The sequence below is a fragment of the Akebia trifoliata genome, chromosome 2 (genome assembly GCF_017979445.1).
Source record: "Akebia trifoliata isolate Shusen 1 chromosome 2, ASM1797944v1, whole genome shotgun sequence".
Classification (NCBI taxonomy): Eukaryota; Viridiplantae; Streptophyta; class Magnoliopsida; order Ranunculales; family Lardizabalaceae; genus Akebia; species Akebia trifoliata.
This window is the reverse complement of record NC_141376.1, coordinates 32448021-32469712: the sequence shown is the minus strand read 5'-3', so window position 1 is coordinate 32469712 and position 21692 is coordinate 32448021. Positions and strand designations below refer to the sequence as shown.

At 33.2% G+C, this 21692-nt stretch overlaps 1 protein-coding gene across 4 annotated transcripts; it reads left to right on the top strand.

Moving 5' to 3' along the window:
• Positions 1-5285: 5285 nt before the first annotated feature.
• Positions 5286-14952, top strand: LOC147410177 (putative disease resistance protein RGA4). 4 transcript variants are annotated; one of them, XR_015175663.1, is made up of 13 exons: positions 5286-8742; positions 11004-11281; positions 11366-11671; positions 11770-11910; positions 11999-12322; positions 12404-12508; positions 12594-12851; positions 12932-13143; positions 13244-13414; positions 13509-13613; positions 13694-13859; positions 13965-14162; positions 14250-14952. XR_015175663.1 is itself a non-coding variant. In XM_086432415.1 (13 exons), exons 1-12 carry the CDS (start codon positions 5643-5645, stop codon positions 14076-14078), a joined length of 5280 nt encoding a protein of 1759 aa, XP_086288541.1. In that variant the 5' UTR covers positions 5286-5642; the 3' UTR covers position 14079; positions 14246-14952. The 4 variants fall into 4 exon arrangements, 2 of the variants coding, with proteins under 2 accessions (XP_086288541.1, XP_086288542.1); XR_015175662.1 differs by having other exon boundaries at positions 14246-14952; XM_086432415.1 differs by having other exon boundaries at positions 13965-14079; positions 14246-14952.
• The last annotated feature ends 6740 nt before the right edge of the window (positions 14953-21692 follow it).

Genomic DNA, 21692 nt, shown 5'->3' with positions numbered 1-21692 from the left:
TGTCTATTTTTGAACTGTTTTTGTTGGCTTTAAAAATTAGATATAAACCTAGAAATACTTACTTCCTTACTTGTAGTCATTTTTAGAAATGAGAGTATGCAAAGTGTATGCATGGGATGGACTTAGCAAGAGAAGATTACCTCCTAAGAGGGTTTACTCTCTAGTATTATTGCCATCAAAAGAAGTAAAACAAAAAATCATTATTCTAAGAAACTTAAAATGCAAGAAAGGTAATGAAAGTAAAGCAACTATACTAGAAAATTTAAATTACATAGAAATAAAGAATATAAGAAGAAGCTATTCTAATATTCTCAAAGAGATTATTGAGGACTTATTGGGGGAGATCACCTCTAGGAGAGATTATTCTTTACCCCTATGCCTTTAGAATAAAAAATTTAAAAAACTACATTAGATAGCATGATCTTCTTCTTCCTATTTTTCTTCTTGGATTTTTTTTTTCTGGGGATTTTCAGAGGTTTGAGAAAAAATGGAAGGCTGGAGATGTTTGGGAGAGATTTGGGCAAAATTTGGACCACCAAATGAGCTCCTCCTCTCTTGTCTTGAATGGGTTTCCTATTTATAGGATTTTGGGAGGCCGTTGAGGATAAATTAGTCCTAAAACTTAGACTTCTCAATATTTTCACTAAATCCTTGATAAAAGAACCTAATTACCTCTCATCTTCTTGTCTTTGATAGTCTTTCACTCACTTATGAGTCTTACCAATCAAGATGATCAAGGGATAGATTAGTAAAAAACCAATAATTTATAGAGAATTCTTGAGGAGGGTAAAGTGGGCCTCGAATTTAGGCTTTGAGTCAAATTCTTGATACTTAGGCTAGATGGCATGTAATTAGATTATATGTTTGTGTCATCTTTAGTCACTTACCTTGATAGAGTCTCTAACAAACTAGGGATATAAAGGTCATTGCGCACAAATTTTAAAGACATCTTAAGGTTGGATATAATGATTTTAAGTCCTAGAATTGAGTCAATCTACCTTGAATTCCATAGAATCCTTTTGATCTTTGAAAAAAAATAGAATGGTAGAAGGGGGATTTGTTCTTAATGAGGTTAAGAAAACTAAGGTTAAAGGAGGTAATTGGTCTGAAGTGGGAACTAAACAAGACCTTTGATCAAGTTTAAGAGAATGAGAGGATTACCAAAGGACCCTTGGTGGGGGAAATTTGGAGGTTTAAAGCATGGGTAATGAGGTAATTAGGAGGGGATTAAAAGAGAAAATCTAACTTCAAAAGGTTGATGAGGTCATTTCCTAGGAAGAATCTCGTGTACATATGGGCTATTTAACTACCTAATAGACTTGGATGTATGTTAAGTATGGCCAGAAGGAATTATGTATGACCTTATTTGAGGTAAGGCCAATTCAATTTTAAGCCTGCACATTACAAAGGTAAAGTTAGTACAAAAAATGGCTTGTCCATATGTACCAAACGGCCAAGCAAAGCTATGCTTGGCTGTTTGACTCATATGGCCAAGCAAAACATGATTTTTGATGATTTATGTTGGTCATCTTGATTGATTCCATTGATTCCAGTAGGATTCACTTTTGATCAAAATTCTGTCAATTTGATATTTGATACTAGATTTAAATTAGCTCTCAGGCTTGTTCAATCAAATTAGAGTGCCTACATATTTCATGAAAACGAGTTGTAACTATTAGACTTGACTTATGATAATCTTTGAATCAATCATTTTAAAATTAAGAAAACGATCGACAACGAATTTCTTCATATTGGCATTTTCTATTTTATATTTTTTTATCCAAAGACTCTCATAGCTCTTTAGAAGTTTTGATTTGGCTATACACATTATAAATGTGTTTCCTATCCCTTGAGGATATAATTTTTAAATAAAAAATCAAAATGGTTTCATGCATCCACAGCAGACACTACTTGATTATCTCTTTCATTTTCTTTTGAAGTAAGAGCTTCCTCATGCAGAAATCTCACAAGATTCAATGTAGTGAGATAGAATAACATTCTTTGTTTCCATCTCTTAAAGTCAATCCATGACTAACATAGGTTGGAATAGTAATAGGAGTGACAAAATTTGTAACAGATGTAGTACTCACTCCTGTAAAATACGAACTCTAAGTAATAAAAAACTAAGATATAAAACAAATATCACAATCTATACCAAAACAATTTTTTTTTTTTTAAATTGATAAGCCACTAATGTAATAAAACACTTGCTATTACAATAATGAAATACTAACTATGAAAAGAATATTGTCTTAAGATTGTTAATATTTATTTAATATGGCAATATACTATATGAAATACTGATTATCAAATGAATATTATCTTAAGATTGTTAATCTTTATTAAATATAGTAGTATATTATATCTATTGAAAAAGCAAGTAAACAATATCCATTGAAAACTAAATTAAAATAAGATTCAAAACACTTACAATGATGTATACGAAAAAATAGAAAAAGAAAAAGAATGAGATCGAGACTGGAGTTTGATTCTATCCTTAAGACAATATTCTCCCCTCACTTGTGCTCACGGTCTTCGGTGACTATCTCCCAAGATATAGCGATCTCCTGCTTATGATAGCAGCACTTCAAATCACAAAACAACGAAACAACTATGACTTGAACTCTATTTTTATATGGAACTAGTATGCAAAATGATCAAGAAAATTTTTGTAAAACATGTAATGAGAGATGGACTATAAATAAAAGAAATATGACAATTAAATCATCTATTTATAGAGGTACATGGTTGTTGGAAATGGTACTAGACCTGTTAACATTTAATACATCTCTTTGAAGAGGTACATAACTCTTAGAAAAAGTATTGCAACTATTAACAATTCTCTATCCACATGATTGTTATAAACTGGTTTTGTAACTACCCATGTGGATGTAGGTATGAATCTAGATTTTGTAATTTGAGAAAACCCAAACTTCAAATTTATCATTCACTTTTCCAACAATTTTTTTATCTTTTGTGATGATGATCATCATTCACCAAGCATGTGGAGACTTCTATTCATTTCATTTTTGTGTTTTGAGAAATTTACTATCTCATGGATGAGAGATCTCAATATTACCATGACAATACACATTCCAAATTTTTTGCCAAATCATGTGTTTTACTATTGTAGCAATTATTATTTCTTTTAACCTAAATAATAGGGACAAAATTATTATTTCACCAAGTTAATATCACGAACATTTATGATATTTGCAAATAGTATTTTAATAACTAAAAACACATACTTATTTACCAAAAGTACATTTTTAAATAGCTTGGCATAAAAAAAATTGTGGACAACTCTTCTGCAAAGGTTTCTGATTCGTGAGATTCCGAGTAAGTGTTTACAAAATCTTCTTCTATCCGAAGAAATGATTCATCAAAATAATGAATCACCCATTCCATTGATAGGGGCACATTTGAGATCACCAAATGCTCGAGAGTTCCTCTATTCAATCTTTTTCCTTCTCGTATACTAACCCAATAAATAAGATGATTTCACACACCCTTTTTTGTTATAAAAAATAAATATAAAATAATAAAATAATAAATAAAAAAAACCGAGTTGAATCAAATATATCGATGATATGGGAGTTGACACATAATAGTCAAATAAAAATATATTAAATTTTACTTTAAATACTTAAAAATGGCTTTCAATAATTTAAAATATTAAATATAGTCAAATAATCGGGTCAAGTATTTAATCAGACTTATATTCATAAGAAACATCCAGGGGGGGAGCCCAGATTTCCTTCGGGGGGGAGTAATGTCACTACATGAACAAGGGTAAATTTGACACCAAGGTCTATCGAAATTGACTAAATCCAAGCAAATTCAATGGACCTTGAAATTTAATTTACCCATTTTTCACATAGTGTATAAATAATTTATGATGTTTGTAATTGATTTAACGCGATATTTTCAAATTGATGAGATGCTCCCTTAACCTTGGTATTCTCTTATAGACTAATTATAATGACCTAAATTTATTAATATTTAATCTCTAGCTTAAAAATATTGAATTTTTCCTCACAAATCTGTCATCTTTAAACTATTTAACTTGTAGTGTAAGTTACTATTAATCTATTTAACCTTATCTTTAATTCATTCCGTTCAATCTAACCTCAATCCTTTAAAGAAAATCATTTTCTAGCTCTCCAAAAATCATATCTTTCTTTTTTTTTTTTTGATAAATAGTATTGTATTTCTGAAAAAAAACCAAGTCGGTCGAGATGACCAACTTGGAAGGGCATTACAAAACAGCGCTAATTATGAATGGAACCGCAAACCCCATCCCACTTGTACAAAAAATCCTCAAAAAACAGACCCCTAAACTCCTTATACACTTTGGACCAACAAAAGTTAAAACCCAAGATAGACATGATCGTGCCTGGACATTCATTATGTTTCCTCTCGAATATACGCCTATTCCTTTCCAACCACACTCCCCAACAAATTGCAAACGGTGTAATAGTCCAAAGCAACCACTTTGTGCCGCCAAACGAATAGTCAATTGATGACCAACCAATGAAGGTATCCTTAACTGATTCCGGTAAACATGTTGAGACCCCATATAATCCAAAAATCATATCTTTCATTATGATTTAAAAGTTGAAGTAAATATAATAATAATATCTTAAGGATGATGCTGATTGCTTTCGAAGGAAAAAAAGAAGGGGGGGGGGGGGGGGGGGTATTTCAAACTTAGTATTTTGCACACTATTAGTATTAAAGACATTCATTTATTTAATAATAGCTTTTAAATCGTATAAAAAATAACTTATGAACCAAAACTATTATTTATGTATTCAATAGTATGAAATGTGCAACTTCCCAAAAAATAAGATGATTTCACATGTTTCAAACTTTAAGATTACATGGCCAAACTTGGTATTTTGCACACTATTAGTATTAAAGACATTCATTTATTTAATAATAGCTTTTAAATCGTATAAAAAATAACTTATGAACCAAAACTATTATTTATGTATTCAATAGTATGAAATGTGCACCTTCCCAAAAAATAAGATGATTTCACATGTTTGGCAAGTTCTTGAAAAATAATATATCATAAAGATTTAAAGTTGATTATTTTTTTGAAAAAGATCATAGTTTTAATTATAATTTTTTTTTAAAGGGTATTATTGTTATTTTAAAATGTTTTATTAGACAAGATTGAAGTCAAGAGGAGCACATGATCACTTCGAGTAAAAAAAGAAAAAAAAACAGAAGGAAACACAACTGTATTCCAAATATTCTTGGGTTGTAGGGTGGGGAAGGAATGTTTGAAACCACAAGGCTCTCTTTAAAATAATCACTGGAGCACGGGTACGTGACCAATATTTGCCCTCTCGACTCGACCTGGCTCCCTCCTTGAATACAACACAATCTTTATACGAGTCGACATAAAGCTTATGCATGTGCATGTGAATCCCACCGACGGAACTCTACGCCCCACCATTTGTCATAAAATGTAACTCTTTTTAAAAAAAATTCCTATTTTATTGAGTCGAATCTTGTCTATTGCAGCCCAATAATTTTCGGTGGGATCAATCACTGACACTGAGTGTTCTTTTTATTTTTTTTAACTTGTGTACAAGACTTTACCATCCCTGAGGCTGAGAGTGAGCCATTTCATGGCAGAATCAGTTGTATCTGCTTTTCTCAAACTTGTATTGGGACAGCTGAGCTCTTCAATTGTAACAGAGTTTGGATTGCTATGGGATATTAACGAAGACTTGGAAAAATTGTCTGATGTTTTGTCAGCAATTGAATCCAAGCTCCAAGATGCTGAGGAAAAGCAAATTGACTCTCACCAGGTGAGAGATTGGACGAGAAAGCTTAAAGATGTCGCTTACGATGCCGGAGATGTATTGGACGAGTTTGCAACTGAAGCTTTACGAAGATCCAAAATCGAAACAGAAATTCCAACTATCAAGAGGAATTGGGTAAGTAAAATCTGCTTTTCTTGCTTTACATCAAAACCTGATTTATTTCGAGATGAGATGGCTCATAAGATAAAGGAGATCAATGATAGATTAGTAATAATTTCAAATCAAGGAAATGATTTCTATCTTTGTCAAGGAGATGGAGAATTCAGTCAACTTCAAATCAATGTAGTTCCAGATACGGTGTCCTTGATAGGCGAATCAGATGTTTTAGGTAGAGAAGATGACAAGGAGAAGTTAATAAATATGCTACTGTCCGAAGAATCTGTTGCTAACTCACTCTCTGTTATTTCCATAGTTGGTATGGGTGGAATTGGAAAGACAACCCTTGCTCAGCTCGTTTACAACGATGAGAGGGTTCGGAGGCATTTCGAAAAAAGAGTATGGGTTTGTGCAACCCAAGATTTTGATTTAAAAAAACTCTTCAAAGCAATTATAGAAGGATTTTCCAGGGGACCATCTAATTGTGTGGAATTAAACTCACTTTCTGTAGAAATCAAGAATATAGTAGGTGGGAATAAATTTCTACTTGTATTAGATGATGTATGGAACGAAAATTCTGAAAAGTGGGAAACCCTAAGAGCTCCCTTGAGATATGGAGCAGAGGGGAGTAAAATTATTGTTACCACTAGAAGTGAAAAAATCTCACGGGTCGTGGTAAGTTTGCCGGATGATGAACTTTTGTCATTTCTAGGAAAACAGGCATTTTCAGATGAGAGTTGGGATGAGCATCCAAATCTGGTGAAAGTTGGCAGGAAACTTGCTAAAGCGTGCAAGGGTTCGCCTTTCGCCGCAAAGAAACTCGGAGTCCTCTTACATGGTCCAAGGGCAGAAAAAAAATCAATAGAGACATTGGATAGTGAAGAATGGGATATAAAAGATACTATCTTAGATCCTCTTAGATTGAGTTATCGTCATTTGCCCTCACATCTAAAGCAGTGCTTCCTGTATTGTAGCATATTTCCCAAGGATCATGTATTTGATAAGGAGACATTAATCAAATTGTGGATGGCAGAAGGTTTTATCACATTTGAGTTAGGGCAAGGGGTAATAGAAGATGTGGGTTGTGAATACTTTGACGAATTGTTATGGAGGTCATTCTTTCACTATGAGAAAGATCAATTTGGCAGATTGATATATAAGATGCATCACAAGGTTCATGATCTAGCACAATCAATCTCAAAAGATGAATGTTTCAGAATGGGTGGTGGCAGAGTATCTGATTTTTCTGAAAAGATTCGACATTCGTCATCCATCTCTCATAAAAACATTGATCCAGAAATATCTATGAAGGTTCTCCAATGCAAAGGGTTACATACTCTACTGGGAGTTACAATTGAAAGCGTTTCGTTCCTCAATAATCTATTCCAACAGTTAAAATGCCTCCGTGTGTTAGATTTAAATCTTCAAAAAGGAATCAAAGAATTGCCTAATTCAATTGGTAATTTGCTACATTTGCGTTACCTTGCCCTCTCTTCTGAAAATTTCAAAAGATTGCCTGAATCGACGAGCAACCTTTTTAATTTGCAGACATTAGATCTTTGGTGGTGTGATGGATTTGTTGAGTTACCCAAGAACACACAAAATCTTATTAACCTACGATATCTTCGCGTACGGTATTATTCCCCTTGTCGATTCACGCCGAAGGGAATTGAGATATTAACACGTCTACAAACACTGTCACTGTCACATTTCGCTATTGGTAATGAGAGTGGAACTGAGATAGGACAACTGATGAGATTGAATAACCTTAGAGGTCGGTTGCATGTTTCAGGACTCGAAAATGTGGTCAATGCAAAAGAGGATGTGTTGAAGAATAAAGAATACATTGAAGAGCTGGAATTGTCATCAAAGTATGATGATGATCGTGATGCAAGTGTTGCGGAGGAAATACTTAAAAGGCTCCAACCTCACCCTGCCAATCTTAAAAAACTAAAAATTTGGTTCTACAAGGGAGAAAGATTTCCGGGCTGGATAGGGGATCCTTCATTCTCCAAACTGGTGAATGTTGAGTTAGGGAATTGTGCATCATGTCAAACCTTCCCTCCTCTCTGGAAGCTACCTTCCCTCAGGATACTTACAATAGAGAGAATGACTAAAGTGAGCCGTGTGTTTTCTACTGATGGCATCATGATTACTGAGGTTGCTTTTCCATCATTGGAAGAACTTGTTATGAAATCACTCCCAGATTTAGTGGAATGGGGTTGTGGCATTGAAAAAGAAGGCAATTTCCCTTGCCTTCGTAGACTTCATATTGAGAATTGCAAGAGCTTGATTGCTATTCCAAGGTTTATGACATCTCTTTGTGATCTATGTTTGGAGAAATGCAATGAGAGGATATTAAGCTCTGTGTCTTACTTCACCTCTCTCTCCTCCTTGCGAATTGGTTATATTGAAAATCTAAAGGCAATGCCTAGTGGGTTGTTCAAGAACCTAAAAGCACTCAAAAAGCTTTCTGTTTTAGGTTGTAAAGAGTTGGTATCGGTAGAGGATGGTGATGGAGACTGCAAACACCTCCACTCTCTGGAAAGTTTACACATACTTAATTGTCCCCAGCTTGTGGTTTTACCAGATGGTTTGAAAAACCTCACATCCCTTAAACACTTATCAATTGAATTATGTGAAAGAGTTGTAACCTTGCCAGAGGAGGGACTGCCCATCACGCTTCAATCATTTCGCTGTTCGGGTTGTCCATTGCTAGCAAAACGGTGCAAAGAAGAGTGTGGAGAAGATTGGGCCAAGATCTCTCACATTACCACAAGAGAAGTTATTGATTATTCAACAGAAGGTACTTTTCTTTACCTTTTCTTTCTGATTTTATATATTTACTTATTATTTATTTGAGATTTGGGAGGTATTTCCAGCACATCATCTAGGAGTAGGACTCCTGACTCTTGTCTTTTTTTTTTTTTTTTTTTTCATATATAAGATATCCAATGGTTACAAACTGAAAACCTTTATAAGAATTTTAATAGGATATGAGACAATGAATGTTGAGACTTCTAATAGTTTCATCATTTTTACTTTAAGAACCGGTTATTGAGAAACGACTATTTTCTCAGTTGACTAAGCATAATTTTGCTTGGAATGCAATTCTTAGGACTTTGGTTAATTGGGATCAGTTCTCAGAAACAATAGGATTCTTTTTCAGTGATAAGTGGGACCATGCAACCCAGAGTGCGATGATACAAGTGAACATCGAAAATGGGGTTCGGTCTGAAGCTTTGTGCCAGTTTAGAAGAATGAGATTAGTAGGTTAGGCATGTTTCAGTGATTGTAGCGACCCTGCAGTGTATGCAATTTTTTTACAAGATGTAGCACCAAATGTAATAGTAGCAGCTGAAGCACTAATCAAAGAGAGGACTTACAAGTATCTAAGATGTGTAAATCCTTGGTGGGTCTTTCCCATCTGTACCGCCAAATACAAACAGATTGTTCCCAAAAGTTTTGCAAGTGTGACTGTCGCTTGGACACGGTGGGATTCCCTTCACCATTAGCTTACTCTGCATCTTCCTACCAGAAATTTAGCAAACAGACGTGTGGAGTGTTGTTTCCACGTCCTAGGTTCAAACCCCTTGAACCCAAATTCATTTGCTAACCACTAACCCTATACCTATAAAAAAAATATTAAAGGTCAATTAAATTCCATCATATTCATCGTTCTTAGGGTAAAGCAGGGTCAAGTTCTAAAATCATGCTTTTGTCGATCCTAATTTAGATTATGTTAAGGTCTTATATCCTTTCGACTTAGACAATTATGCTAAGATTATGTTAATTCATGCATGCAAACCACATATACGTCTTGATTGTGATAGACCAGCCATTAACTTTATTTAGTTTCCTAAACAATCAAATATTTTTCAGTTTGATCTTCCATGCTTCTGACACTTTTCATTGATCAAAAACCTGTGCTGACCTTCAATATTGACCTTGTAGACTATGCAGATTGGTGGTCAGTTCATAACTAGAAGAGAATTGCAAATTGTTTCCATTTGATTTTACCTCCACATTCGCTAAAACTTAACCATACATTTTATTTATCAGAGAAACCTAACCTTAATGAGCTGGACTGTGATAGGTGTACTTTTAGTTTTGCATTAATAAGATGTACATGTTTTGATCGATCAACTTTGATCCATCGATATATGTCATTTCATTTGCGTGTAAAGATAGGATTTGAATGGATCATAGTCCTTGAATAGTCCAATATGGACAGTTTGAGAATTGATTTTTCTATGTGTTGTTCATGTATATATGTGAGTCTATGTGCTATTTGTTCGTAATCTTTTAGTATCTCCCAATTCCTCTTCTTATTTACTATTTTTTTTTCATGCCTCTCAACTGTCTTTCCATGGTTGTGTGGTATGAAAATCAACAAAAAATACCCGTATATTTGGCAGGTGTGGGAATATGTTGCTGGATTTCGGACAAGTAGTGCATAGAATCCATATGAACAACTCATAGCAAAATTAATTTTTGAATGGGTTAAGTAGAACTACTTAAAACCATACTTGGGATTAGTATGTCTACCCAAATATGTACGTTATGTAATGGAGATCCATTCATTCAATTTGACTAAAGCCAATAATTTTATTTACATTTATAACTTTTTTAATGTTTATTTGTATTTAATAATGTACTTTTGTTTATACAAATTGTTTACTCAGACTGAACTTGTTGAAGTTCAAGTCTCATAACAAAGCATCAATGGGGTTGTTAGGCTGCCCTTTCCTTCTCTTGGGGAAGGATCCCCTTGGGATATACATCCTAATTTTTTTAATCTTCAACTCTTGAATCGTGGATGGATTTATGTTTTCATGAATGTATTTTTGTTTTCATGAATTGCATGTAACAAACTTAGGATTAGTATGTCACCCAAATACGTGTGTCATGTTATGGAGATCCACTCATTCAATTTGACTAGTGCCAATAATTTTATTTACATTTATAATTTTTTTTAATATTCATTTGTATTTAATGTTGTACTTTTGTTTATACAAAGTGGTTTACTCTGAATGCTAATTTGATAATGTTATTAATTCTTACTAGGAATTGATCAAAACAAGGGTGATGCTAGTCAGCAGTCTCATTCAGATGCCCCTAGTAGCATTAAGAGATCTATTAGGGGACCTACAATGCCGTCTAAAATCATTAGAAAAGAAAATAAAAAAGTGGGTTACAACACCTTAGGAAATCCCATAGGAGATACAACGGCTTCACTCGATAACTATATTGGGGTTGTGGCATGCAATATGGTGCCAATCAATATTCCAGACCGACACAAGGTGTCTGAAGAGTTGAACGAAAAACTCTGGACGATCGTACAGGTAAATCAAGAATTTCATTACTTTTAGTAATATGTCAAAATGATTATTTAAACAACTATCTTGATGCTTTTTTTATTATTATAGGAAAATGGCTATGTTGGTGCAAAATCTAAAAAGAGAGTCATCAATGATATTAGAGTGGAGTGGAGATATTTCAAATCAGTTCTGACCACGGATCATATCATTCCATTCTTTGATGAGCCTGAAGTTGTCCAGAAACTTCCAGATATGTACAACTTCATAGAACAATCAATTGGGGATGAGTTCGTAAAATCCAAATTGACTGAAGAATTTCAAGCAATGAAACAGAATTCGAAGGAGAGACAATTGAAAAATGTCAACACCCACATAATCAGTGAAAAAGGGTATGCTGGGTTGGTTGAAGAATTGGTAGGTTCTTAATCTTTCAGGTAGTTTAATTTACTTACTTTATTTATAACTAGTTATAAATAACTTATTAAGGATTTTTGTTAATTTCATGGTAACAGAAACAGATCGGTGAAATACAACATGAAGGAGAGGTTGACAAGTACCTTCTTTGGAAGAAGGCACGTCAAGATAAAGATGGACAATATGTTGAGTCTGCCACTAAAGAAACGTCTGCCACTAAAGAAACGACAGATAAATTGGTAAGTAGTCTATGTGCATCAATGGCATAAAATTAATGCTCGATAATAATTGAATATTATTTCTTTTAACTTTTTTTTTTTTGTGTAGGATGAATTGCTAAAAGTTGATGAGGAGGGAAGCTCAAGCAACACTGAAAATAATGGCATACTGCCTCAGGCTTTAAAGACACCTGAACATCACGTCTGTGTCAGAGGACTCGGCCCTTTTGTCACCCTGTTTGCATTCTTCAATACCCTAAGAAGTGGGTTAACTCAATATGTGGCTAATCTCGAGGAGGAAATTGAGAGCATGAAATCGCGATTGGATTCTACTGAGGACTTAGTTCGTCAACTACGAGATATACTTGATTTGATGGGGGCTCAAGGAGTTAAGGAATCAAAGATGGGTTCGCATCATGATGATTACATCCTGGTATGTATCTATCTTATACCAGTGGACGACCAATTTTTATGTAAATACATCATCTAATGCACATTGTTTGTTCTTGTATAGGTTAGTGACAAAAATAATAGATCGAAGAGATCGCCAATCGATCTATCTCCATTATTTCCTAACAATAATACGCTTCCTACGGATCCCACCTCTAAAATGGGAAAAGTACGTGTCTAAACAATGACTGACAACTAGCAAATAAATATTATAGGTTATTAATTATTTTTAATCTTTTAACCTTTTTTTGTAGGGAAATCCATGTCGAATGATGTTGGGTTCTTCGAGTAACATTGTTGCTCAAGGATTGTATCTTAAAAGTCAACCCAACCAAACCCTTTATGGCAGAACGTTGGGGGAGGACAATGTTCATGTATCAATACAATTTGATGTACAAACAAATGCCCCCCTACCTTTTTCAACAGAGGACGAGATGGCCACAATGGAAGATGCAGTCGGGTCCATTGTTGCTTCGCCTAGAAGCCTTGTTCTAACAACTATTGTGGATGAGGTAACATACACAAAAAATCTGAGTTACTTTTCTACTTATTTTGTTTCAAGTGAAGCTAAATTAATTAGTTACCATATTAGGTGCAAAAATTACCAGAGGCAGAGGACTATGCTACCTTTATCACTCATTTTGGCAATGATATGAAAAGACATTGGGAACGAAATAAGGAATTTGAGATCAAATTATCCCTAAGCTCTGGTGATCCTTTTGAATTCCATCTGTCAATGGAAGATATTTGTCAAGTAGTTGATTATCTACCCATGTCGACTACATGCATCACCGTATATACAGGGTGTGTTAGTTGCTGATTAGTTCTTTAATAACATAATTTTGTAGTGTTTGTCCCTACTGATGGTGTATTTTTTATTTTTTATTTTTATCTTATTTTTCAGCAAACTATATGATGATATGGTGATCAAAGGCATTGAAGACTTGTTTGTTTTGGTTAATCCATCTCAAGTCAATGAATTTTTTTATAAAAAGTCTGGCGCGTCTGAGTATATAGCACATGTTCTAGACACAACTCCTGACGATAAGTGGATTGTTATTCCATTAAACATAGGGTAAATCTATTAATTATTGATTCCTTTTTTCACTTACAAATTAATCTACATATATTGTAAATTATATAATATTTTTTCACTAATTGAAATGTAGGTTCCATTGGATCCTTCTTGTGATCTCATTGACGGCAAGGACAATTTACAGTCTTGATTCAATTGAAAAAGAAATCTGTCAAGAGATTAAGAAGTTGATGACAGAGTATGTTTTTCGTTTACTATAATTTTAACAAAGTAGAATAAATTAGTTTAGTTTATAATAATTGACTTTGTTGTTTAAAGGGCATTTAAAATTCTAAAAGAAGCCGACAGAACTTGGGGCCAAGACTTTGTTTGGAAACCTGTGAAAGTCCCAAAACAAAAAGATAGTGTAGCTTGTGGCTTTTATGTCATGAGATTTATGAAGGAGATCATTGAAGACGAGAGAAATCGATCGATCATAGATTTGGTTAGTAATTTGTATGTCTTATATGTTTTTTTGGATTATAATCTTTTTTCTATTTCATTTAGATTATTACGTCAATTAACTTATCATTTTCTATATCTTGAACAGTTTGATGGTTGTAAATCCCAATACAACAAACAAGAAATTGATGAGGTTAGAAAGGAGTGGGTGGTAAAGATTTCTGAACTTATCCGATCATATAGATCCCTTGTCAAAATCTAAGGCACGTGATAACAATTAAGTTAATTGTCAGTTCGATGGTGTACGTTGCTCATTCTATTATTTCTGAACTTTATTAGTGTCTTGGTGAGTGCTTATATTCTACTAATAAGCCAAATATTTTAGCTCTTGGACTCCATTGATTTCATGTCTTGTTCACTGGTGAGAAGATAGGTGTTGGCATGAGAAAATCAAAGGACAGCTCAGCAGCAAGCACCTGAGAATACTCTTCACAATTTGGGGACTCAGAGAAATATTTTCATATGATTTTAGGTGGAGAGCCTGTGGAGCTTTTGTTGGAATATAATACATTTTGACTGGTGTGTGAAGGATGTCTTCTGGTTATCCCGTCATGGAGTATCGATGTAGCTTAACTTTCTTTTGCAAGTTTGGAATTTGGCAGGAAAATTTGTGGTTCAAGCCATCTATTGCTTGTTTGACATGCATCTCGAATTTGGTCTTAGACTATTTGAATGCCATTAATGTGGAGGATTGATAACAGCTCGGTTGTAGTATCTTCGTGCCACAGCAGAACCTCCAGTGGAGTTGAAAAAGGTTTTTTGTTTTTTTTTTTTTTTAATATTGCTAGTAAATGCAAAACTCTCTAGAAAGTATATGGGACAACTCTTAACATTTCTTTTTACCAAATAGCTCTTAAATGTTCAAAACCTTTCAAGTAATGGTTGTATTTTTTTTATGGTACTGTCTTAACTCTCTGCCACATGATTACCCTGATGGATTCTAACAATCCATAATGCAGATCTAGGCATTAAAACTTAAATCAAAACAATATCTAGCAATATATGAATCTGATATACGATGATTCCTTTTGCTCTCTTATATAGACTACAAAACTACAAAGAAATGAACAACTCTACCCGAAACCCTATAGTATGACCAAGATTGATGGGAACTAAAACACTATTGTGTATCTCTGTGAGTACATACAAGGGTGGGGAACGACTTCCCAACAATTTATAAGATATTCTCTACTCTTCTACCCATTGAGGAACTTAAAAGAATATGAGTGTTACTTCTTTAATTAATGTCAACAAAAGCATCAATTGAGATCACTACAACGTAACTACGATTGTGCTAGTTTTGCACTCTCAGATTTGGAATGTTTTCTCAACTCCCCATTGAACCATTATGGGCATGTTTTCCAAAAAATAATTTTGCTTTTACAACAAAAGTAGAAAACGTCAAAACAATCTCCCACTTGGTTCATACACACAATCATAAATTTTGAAAAAGTACGCAAGTGTTGAAACCTTTGTAGAGTGAGTGACCGCTTTCTTATTTTAAAAACCCATTTTTCAAAAATCATATAGGTGCCTTGATTTTTCCTTAATTCCAAAAACAACACCAATAATAGATCATATTGACATCAACACAGTTCCATTATCTTAATAGGAATATCATTTCCAAATTTAAAATTTTACCTTTATGTGATCCTAATTTTGTGAAGTAACATTTAGATTGCAATGCACAAACCTCATGCAATTAATTTGTGCATTCCCATGACCTTCTTGCTTCATACTTATAATATACCATTCTAATATACTACGACAAACTACTATGTGAAAAACTATCACCTTCCTATCAAGATGAAGGTTTATCAATGTGTTGTCCAAACATATCTATCCTAAGCTGACCTCATGAATACTAAATTGTATTTCCACACTAACTTTAAATTCATAGCATATGCACAAAAATAGATTTCTAATGACTTATAATAGAAGCACTAAAATACTTTTATTGCTTTGCAAACAAGTATAGGAGTAATCAAAACATCAATTAAAACAATGTGATGATACCCAATTATACCGTTGTTCCCCCTCATTGGGGATATTTGTGGTTGTGTTGTAATGATCGAAGAGGGGGACAATGGAAGTCTTCTTGATTGATCTCATCTCCACTACAAGGAGAAATGATCGAGGATCCAATCCCGTAAGTAGTAAGGTAATCGGATCCATTTTGAATTTCTTTAAATTCCAAAATTTGAGGTAAGATTAAGAGTTGAATCTTTCAAATTCAATTATAATGTTTTTTTTTCTTTTTATGGTGAGAAATTAGAATTCATGATTGGAAATCAATAGTAATTGTAAAAAATTGGGATTGGTGACTAAGAAATCCAAATCAAGGGTGAAAACCATATTTAAAAGCAAAGAAACTAAAATCCACAGTAAAAGATCAAATTTAATGGTGAAAAATAAGAATTAAAAATGAAAGATAAAAATTACCTGAATTTCATTATAAATCGGATCTTACCTTTTTTGAATTAATCGAGTTTCCACAATTTTGAGTGAATCCCTTCCCTTAATTCCTTTTTGAGAGAAAATATTCCAATTAATTCAAGATCTCCACGATAATTGGGGAAATTTCTCTCAAGATCTAAACTCTCTCTCTATAAATAAATAATAATAAAAAATAAAAATAAAAACACTCTTACACTTAGGGTCTGTTCTTTACAGAAGCCAGCTTCAGCTCCAGAAGTTGGCTTCTAGAAGAAGTAGAAGCCTGGAGCCTGAAAAGTCATATCTGGCAGAAGCTTGTTCGTTACATAAGCACAGAAGCCAGAAAATCATGTTCGTTTGACAGTTTTTTATTACTGGATTTTGATAAAATGACCAAAATACCCTTAATGTTGATAATACACCCAGAATACATAAAAAATTATCAGAATACCTTAATAAATATATAATTATACTAAATACATATATAAATATAATAATTTTATATTAAAAAATTATAAAAATAATTATTTTTAATTTAAATATATTTATAAAGTTTATAATTCTATCGAAATTTCGACAGCATCTCCTCTTAAAAATGGACATATGAAATTTTCCTGATAAAAAAAATACCTGCATAATGCACTGCATAATACATAATCTATCATCCACGCAATATCTAATACACATTAACATTAAAAAAATACATAATATGTACATCAATATGTTTTAAGTCATTACAGTTCATCATTGTTTTAAAAGAAATGTTACTATTAACATTATAACAAAAATTGACTAGAATCTGTTAATAAATATTTAATCAAATTTTCAATCAAACTTAACCTTAAAAAATATAACAAAATTATCTAAATACCCTTCATCTTTACCAAAATACCCTTCATCTTTACTACAAAGACCAAAAGCAATTCATCATCACTACTTTATTATCAAAACACTTTTCATCTTTATGTAGATGTTAGATTGTATATTATGCAGGTATTTTCTTTATCATATATTCATTTTTAAGAGGAGATGCTATCCAAATTTGAATAGAATTATAAAATTTATAAATTAATTAAAATAATTATTTTTATAATTTTTTAATATAAATTATATATATATATATATATATATATATATATATATATATATATATATATATATTATATATATATATATATATAGTGTAATTATATATTTGTTAAGGTATTCTGCTAATTTTTTGTACATTATGGGTGCATTATCAACATTAAGGGTATTCTGGTCATTTTATAAGAATCCAGCAATAAAAAGCTGTCAAACGAACATCAATTTCTAACTTATGTGCTTCTGTAACGAACAAGCTTCTGTTGGATGTGGCTTTTTAGACTCTGGACTTCTACTTCTTTCAAAAGCCAACTTCTGGAACTGGAGTTGGCTTCTGTAAAGAACAGCCCCTAAGACTTTAGGCTAAGCTTTTTTTATCTCCTTCCTTTCTTTTCTTTTTTGAATGGAGACCCTCCCATCTATTTATAGTCATAGAGGGGAAGGATTACCAAGAAAAATCAAGAAAAAGACAAAAAATAATTAAGATAACCAAAATCAAGATCCATGATTACTATATAACGATCAGGGATCACTGTTTGTTCTAATCGTTATATAGTTACCAAAGATTGCTATCTGCTATGACCGCTATATAGCGATCAAAAACAATTTTTTAGGCGTTTGAACCTTGATCTCTTCAGTATTTTTTCCTTTTAAGCATCCAATTCCTTCTACCTCAAAATATTCAAATTCTTCAAGTCTTGGACTTTTTTCGTGAGATTTTGATCATCCAAATTAATGTCTGATTCCAAGACAAAAAGCCTAAAGCATGGTCTGAGTTATGGGCCTAACTTGATATATAACAATAAAGTCTCCTTAATGCTTGCCTACTAGAGGGGAACCTCAAAAGTGAGCATCACACTCAAGATCGGTTTGAGCCCCTGATTGGTGATGTCAAACAAAGAATAGAGAGGCCAAGCCCAACAAACTAAGAAGCCCAATACTAGGAGAACGACTAAGAGGGCCCATAATCACAGGATGTGTATCTCGAGGAAAATTCATATATAAACAAGAGAAAATGAGACGCAACATGCATTGTTACATTAAGTGGCAGTTCAATTTCAAACCCACCAAATCGTCAAAGCCAGGGAGACCAAGAGACAGAGCTATTGTTCATGCTTGTCAAAGAAGAAAAATCAGACTAAATCGAAACCAAGACAACAACCAAGAACCTTCCGTTTACGATTTTGTGTTGTGCATTTTTTGTTGTTGGTGTCATATTGGCCAAAGTGGTAAAATAATTCATAGTAAAAGAAAAGAAAGTGATATTGGCCAAAGGTGATAGAAGGTCATTATTAGCACAGCAACGAAGGTATCATCTTCAAGGGGAAAAACAGGAAGAGAAAATCATCTACTGATTCAGAGAGTACAACTGTTAGAAGGACTAAGAGACAGACAACTAAAGGTAAGGGGCAAGGATCCTAAATAGGTTTTCAAATAAATAGCTTAAATATGAAATGTAACTGTGTAAGGTCATTAGCGTTCTAACTCCTTGTCACTTAAATGATAATATATATTCATTCATATATTAAATCTATTTAAATGAATTTTTTTTTTCTTCTTTAGATTTGCTACCAAAATCTGGTGGGTATGGAAAATCCTTTGCCTCCCATATTAATCAGATAGTCCAGTCTATCAAACAAATAATATATTTTTTTATTAGATTTTTTTTTTAAAAAGTATTTTAAAATTTAAGAATTAAATTTATTTTCTTTGCTTTAAAAGAATAACTTCCTTGACAATGGTATTTTGTGTAGAGCTTCTTTTTGAATCATGATAATCTAACTTAGGCACGGGATATATTCAATAGACACCATTAATGTGACAAACTTGGGGACCGCAGATGTGCATTCCTCAAAATATAGAATCCCACTTCCCCATTAAAAAGTGTGTTTGTATCTCGAGGAATTTAGATATATGATCCCCGAGCCTATCATGTCTGGGGTGCCGATTGAGTATACCAAATGCCTAAGTCAGATTATCACGACTCTTTGTTTTTCTACATGGAAAACCATTGGATTTTGGTGATCAGGTCTCATCACCACTTTTTTTTCAAAATGATTTGATTAATTAATTAGGTTATTTGTACAATTTTATCTTCTAAATTAGAAAGAAAATAAATATATATATTAAGAATTGAAGGTGGCTGAAGTGTGGGAGAGAAAAATCAAAAGATTTTGGAGAAAAAAAAAAAAAAAGTGGCTGCCAAATTAATCCAAGTCTTTAGAAGAGGGTATTTTGTATATATAATATATATATATATATATATATATATATATATATATATAATAAATTAAGAATTGAAGGTGGCTGAAGTGTGGGAGAAAAAAATCAAAAGATTTTGGAGAAAAAAAAAAAAAAAGTGGCTGCCAAATTAATCCAAGTCTTTAGAAGAGGGTATTTTGTCTTTCATGAGAGACCATGGTCAAGGGATATGTCACTATCCCGAAAGTAACGGGAAATTTGCAATGGAATCAATTTTCTTTTTCCTTGGAGACATGAAAAAGTGGTTTGCGTTCGTAAGAGACAATATTATCTATCACCTTTCGACTTTTGCTTTATTTCTAATATCAACTGATCTTTATTTTAATATATTTTAATTGTATATCTTGCTTTAGGGAGGCAAGTGCGTGTACATTACAAGAGGAGTAGGGTCTCCTATAACTCCAAGAATATTACTTGCATTTCTTTACTCATACTTAAGGTACACTATTCCACCGTTCCAACGCCTAGTTCTACATGTGGGACTAAGATAGGTATCAAGATTTTCTCAAACATTTTTGAAAGTCAAGAAACTCTAACGTCTAAGATATCAATGGGATGTTAACAAATTTGAAAGTTATGTACTTTTCAAAAAAAAAAAAAAACAGATAATAATTGAATTAATAATCTTCTATTGGTTTCATTTGGCATTTAGAAGAATAAGTATTTGATGGTGAAAACCAGGTCATGTACCAAGATCAAGGTTAGGGGAGATTGTAAGGCTGGGAATGTATCGTTCAATACCGGATCAATACTATCCCGTTACTAATTCAAAAGTTTTACTTTTTTATCCAAATCCAATCTGATCCAGTGTGATTTGATTAACTAATTCTTGAATTAAACTGATTAGATTAAAGATTCAAGGAATTCAAAACCGATTTGATTTTCTTGATTATTCTTTCCTAATTCAAACATTAAATTTTCATAAAAAGAGACAGAGAAAGGCGGTGGAAGGAGGAGGATGAGAAAGAAGACTCACAAAATAAAGTAGAAGACTGCAAGGAAATGCGATTCTTCAATCTAGACTTCCATTGAGGATCGATTTCACGGCTACATCCAATCGAAGGTCTCGAACTCATCATAAATGGATTTTGATGATTCTTGATAAATGGAGAAGGAAATGGGTCTTAAAGGCATACCATCTCTAGGCGACCACTCTATAGTAATGCCTCTTCTGTATTTTGCCCCTAGAGAGCAAAGTTTTACCTCTCAAAATTGCCAACTTAGGATGATGTTGAACTGGACGAAGGCCATGTTATTAGACATAAATATTCTCCACCACCAGTGCCTCCACCATAGGACAATCTCACTCACAAACAAGGCCACTAAATAAATCATTCACAAATGTATAAAAGAAGAAGTTAACCACATGCCATGAGGGAACAATCCTGCCAAAGTGCCAGTAGGAGTATCACATAAAACAACTAATTAACATCCCATATAATATAGTTGTCCACATTTGACTTTCAACTTGCACTCTTGTATGATTGACACATATTCGACCCTAATTATATTGCATTGCTACATACGATACATGATCAATGCAACAGCTGATTGTATTCCTAGTAAAAGATGGTGCACTACAAACAATGGTGACCTGACTTCCATCGACTTGGTTTAGGCAGATTATTTCGGTCACATCTCCTTTTGTATACCTAATTTTTGTGTTGAAAAACATAAAGACCAATAAAACATTATCTCAGAGAAGAAACTTTGCATCCTTAGCACAATGTATAATTGGATTTGGATTTTGGTTAGGACTCGAAAACTATAAGTTAAAATATATAAGAGGTCCGGCCTCCTCAAGGAGCAATGGAATAATTTCTAAGATCGTGGACTTCGATCAATTTGACATCACCCTAAGGTGGCATCAAGAAGCAAAACTTTGCTTCTTTGGGGAAAAAAATACATGGAAGCTTGAAGAGGCATTACCGTAGATGTAGATGTAGTCACTACTCACTAGAAGTGGCATTGCCTTAAATACAACGTCACTCATAAAGGTTGAATAGTGCTTAAAAATGCAACTTTCCCATAGATA